This window comes from Meleagris gallopavo, chromosome 10, assembly GCF_000146605.3.
Source record: "Meleagris gallopavo isolate NT-WF06-2002-E0010 breed Aviagen turkey brand Nicholas breeding stock chromosome 10, Turkey_5.1, whole genome shotgun sequence".
Taxonomy (NCBI): domain Eukaryota; kingdom Metazoa; phylum Chordata; class Aves; order Galliformes; family Phasianidae; genus Meleagris; species Meleagris gallopavo.
Window position 1 is genome coordinate 15,369,926 of NC_015020.2, and position 3,992 is coordinate 15,373,917.

Here is a 3,992-nt window from a genome sequence, read left to right on the forward strand (position 1 = left end):
GTACCTGAGGCTCCGGCGGTGCGGCGTTCGGCTCCGGCTTTCCCTCGGACCTCCGCTGCCTGGGCAAATGCATACAAATGCATTTGGGAGCCGAGAGGACAAGGCGAGGACGCATCTCTCTCGCGGCACCAACGTAAGCTGGGTTGGGGAGACGCGAAGGCGGGAGGCTCGGCCCCGCGGGTACACTAACCCAGGATGGGGTCCTCGTGCCCGAGCAGCCAGCTCTAACTGGGCAGGTCTCGCTGTGTGCCGGGAGTTGGCTGCTGGGTTCCGTTTCCCAGCACCGAGCCTGCTGGAGCTCTCTCTCTTCGCTCCGCACCGTGAGCCGTGTCGGGCGCCCCGCAGCTCTTCGAGTCCCGGTGCCAGAGGTCCCGTGCCGCAGCCGGAAAGCAGTACCTGGTCCCTGAAAGCACGGCGATCTGGGAGCTGGGGCTGCTCTCAGCGCAGTGAGCACCGGGTGAGGTGAGGTGAGCCCCGCGTTTGTGTGCGTCCTGCAGTAGGCTTAGCCTTCTCTGGTGTATCCTCGAAATGGCATAGCTCTTTTCCTTGCAGTCTGCCTAAAAGAAGGTTAAGGTGATTAAGGACTTCTGATGGTTATAGTGACATTACACAGGTTACCGGCATGTGTCTTCTTTGTAAAGTTCTTGCTGTATTTGGGCAGTAGCTAGAATGACATTTGCAGGGAGCTCCCGGTGGGAAGGGGAAGGACAGAGTTGCAGTGAATTCTGTGCTGAGTCCTCTGAGCGGCAGTGAGTGGCTCCGTGTGCCTGCAGAAGGCTTCTCGTGAGCTGCGGGATCTGAAAGCCTGCGGGACTTCTCCAGGAGTTGTGTTGGTGCAAGTTCAAATAACGTTTTGCTGATGGAGAAAAACAAACTGAATTATGGAAAAGGAGCACACATGCTATTTATCTGAGAGCAATGAGTATCACTGAGATAAAATTACATAGATGTAATATAACTCTGAAGCTATATGGACAGTATTTATCTTGTTTATCTAATTCACCCGAGAGAAAGCAACCAGGTTGCTTGCTTGTGGCTAAGAAACCAGATTATTTGCTCAGGGATCAGGTTTCCTCAGCATGTCTCAGACCAGTCTGTTCCTTGCAACCCAAACCACCCCTCTGAAGAAGTGCTGTTGGGTCAGACTGCTGCCTGCTTTGGTTCAGGGAGAAACTGAGTGCTCCCTGTTCAGAACAAAAATAGAGCAAAGAATGGAGACGTAATCATAATCAGCCCTAAAATTACTTTCTTTGTTTTTTTTTTTGTTTTGTTTTGTTTTTTGTTTTTTTTTCTTTCAGAAATGCAAGCAAGTTTGACTGCTGTGGATGTGTAATTTATCTCCTTGTGCCATGTGCTGTCCCAAGGGCAGCAGGGCCTACCTCCAAACCATGCTGTTGTGGGATTCCTCTCAGGCTACTGTTCCTCAGGAGGAGCTAGCAATGCACTGTTCCTCTCACCTTCTCTTGTGTCTCTTCCTTTCTTTATGCTGTGAGCGTGCTACAAGGTTCTCGGGGTTTCTCCCTCACTTGGGTGTGCAGCTGTTAGCAGGGAGAGGCTGTGCAGGCTGCATGTCCCCTCAGCCATGCCAGCCACAGGCCCCTCTGAACCAGAGGCAGCGGTCCTGGTCCCCTCATGGCAGCAGAGAGGTCTTGCACAATCAGATTCTCAACTGCTTTGGGTCTTAGGTGCAGGACATGTTATCACCTTTCCCTCTTTACAGCTCTGAGTGCTTTTCTCTTGAGTGTTTTGAGACCAGAGGGGCTGTGGTGAGCACCAGCTCTGCCACTTTTTGTCCTTTTTCCTTTATGTAGAGACTTTTCTTGTTAGTATCTCTGAGAAAGCTTGTGTGGGAGGTATTGTGATGTGGTTAGGGCTGCCCAGCTGGAAGGAGTGCTGTGAAAAGCAGATACAGTATCTTCAGGCTGGGAAGTGAGGAAAAACAAAGCAAACAAACAAACAAGAACAACAAACACGACAGAAGAAAAGGGAGCAATTATGCTAATGCCCCTCAGTCAGGAGCCGCTTCTACCCTTGCTCTAGGACCTGACAAGTGAAGGAGCTGGGTATTCAGACACTCCTGGATATTCAAGTTGCAGTGCATGGCTTTGCCTGTGCTGTGCCCTGTGGGGAAATGTGCCATACAGAGATGGGGGAGAGCTCCACCTCACACAGAGCATCAGTAGAGGCAAGTGATCACACTACCTTGAGCTGTAGGCTGCCCCAAGCTGGTTAGGGAGAGAAGATTATATGAAGATCCTGGTTTACTACAGTGTAGTGTGTCTTCCCGATGTTTAATCACTTGTATGAGATTTAAAAGAGGGATCTTGGTTGGAGTGGTGTGAGAAGGCTTGCTGCATTTGCTCAGATAATTTAGAAGCTGAGTGCTACGGAAACAACCACTATGAGGAAATTTGCCTTAGAAAACATTGTGCCTTAGAAGACATATATGTGGTGCTCTTACGTCCTCTGTGAAGATACAAGCTTGGTTTTTGTGCTCAGAACATATCTAATCCAGCACTGCATAGAATCATAGAATCACAAGGTTGGAAACGACCTATAAGATCATCTAGTCCAACTGTCTTCTCTAAACCATATCTCGCAGCATGTGGGGCAGGTGCTGGTATTTCAGCCATCATCACTGGTGGATGCAGAGTTGTATGCAGCACTCAAGTTTAGCATCTCCTGTGTCTCTGGGGTCAGGTTTTCTGGCCTTCTCAACAGCCAGCTAGTGGTATTTCTTCCTTCAAAGCTGAGGTTGAGAAAGCTGCCAGTGAATAGAGAATGTTGTTGTATGACACCACTAAGTGCTGACCAAACACAAGCTTCATGTGCTGCTGAATAGTCTTCAAATGGTGGAGTTTTGCCTTGTTTGTCAAGACTTGCTCTGAAGCTTATCAGTTTCCAAAGCTGTATGTCATCCTGAATGGGGAAAAATAACACACTACCATAAAAACTCAGTCACCTTCCAGTCATAGGAAGAAGAAAGCAGCTCCAAGATGTTAAAAATTATCAGAAAGATAAGCTCAATTTTAAGTGGTAAAATAGCTCAACTACATTTGGTAGTTCCTACCTCCAAACAGTTATGTAGTTGTGTATGCATTTGAACCAGAAGAGAGGATACCAAGCTAGGGAAAGCTTAAGAGGTTACTGGACTGTAGGACAGGACATTGCCAAGGACAATTGGGAAAGCTTCGGGCTCACTGTGTGATGTTAAAAGGGGAAAAGTAGCCAACAACGTAGTCAGTCATCTCTGAATTTTTCTGTTATTGTGTCCCAGTAGGGCAAGTCTCCCCAAGCATGTTGCTTTTACATTCTTGTAGTCACAGCAGATATGGATCAAGCCATGTATGTGCTATACAGTGGGGTGCCTGGTGGCCTAGTGCCACTAACCATGTGAGCATAGCATGCAAGAGCTCGCTGCTTTGTTTCTTTTCATGTTAATAATAGTAGTCTTGACCAAGAAGGGAGTGTTTGAATGAATATGTTATCTCTAGAAGACAGAATTTTACTTTTTCCTTTTCTGTCTTTGGCCACAAGAGTTATATTGTGCAGCTTCACTTCAGGTTTGCACATGGTGTCATTTACAAAAAGTTTCTGCTTGTTGTGGAAAAAGGTAGAGGGAAGAAAAACCTTTCCCATGTATTAGAGGACCTCCAGTTCTATGATTGTCTCTGATCCCTGTTTTTTCTCTTAGTTGCTTGCTCATCTGTTCTTTACATTAGCTGGAAAGCACTGTGTAAGCCAGATATTAGTCTTTATGTTTCTTTATATCCAGTTACATCTTTGTAACTTGCATCTCTGGGAGCATTTCAGAAATTCTTGCCTTTCTACAACATTTTCTGGGAGGTGACAGAGGCAAATGTCTGACACACAGTTTGTCCCTCTCTGATTTTGTGGAAGAGGCTGTTGTTTTGTTAAGGGATTGTCTAAGTGAGCTATGGGGTCCTCTAGGTGTTCTGTATTTGGAGTTCAGTTATTTAAATGTTTTTTGT

General features: G+C 46.9%; 1 protein-coding gene across 3 annotated transcripts in view; it reads left to right on the plus strand.

Annotated features, from left to right (window-relative positions):
• Window positions 1-6: 6 nt before the first annotated feature.
• The window catches only part of COL24A1 (collagen type XXIV alpha 1 chain), a 120,750-nt gene continuing 116,764 nt past the window's right edge, over window positions 7-3,992 (plus strand). For 2 of the 3 annotated variants that reach the window (XM_019618662.2, XM_031554856.1), the window contains exon 1: window positions 7-133. In XM_019618662.2, the coding sequence (XP_019474207.2) occupies window positions 68-133 (66 nt within the window). In that variant the 5' untranslated portion in view covers window positions 7-67. Of the gene's footprint in view, window positions 134-382; window positions 463-3,992 lie in introns of those variants that run through there. The other variant, XM_031554857.1, reaches the window with a different exon arrangement.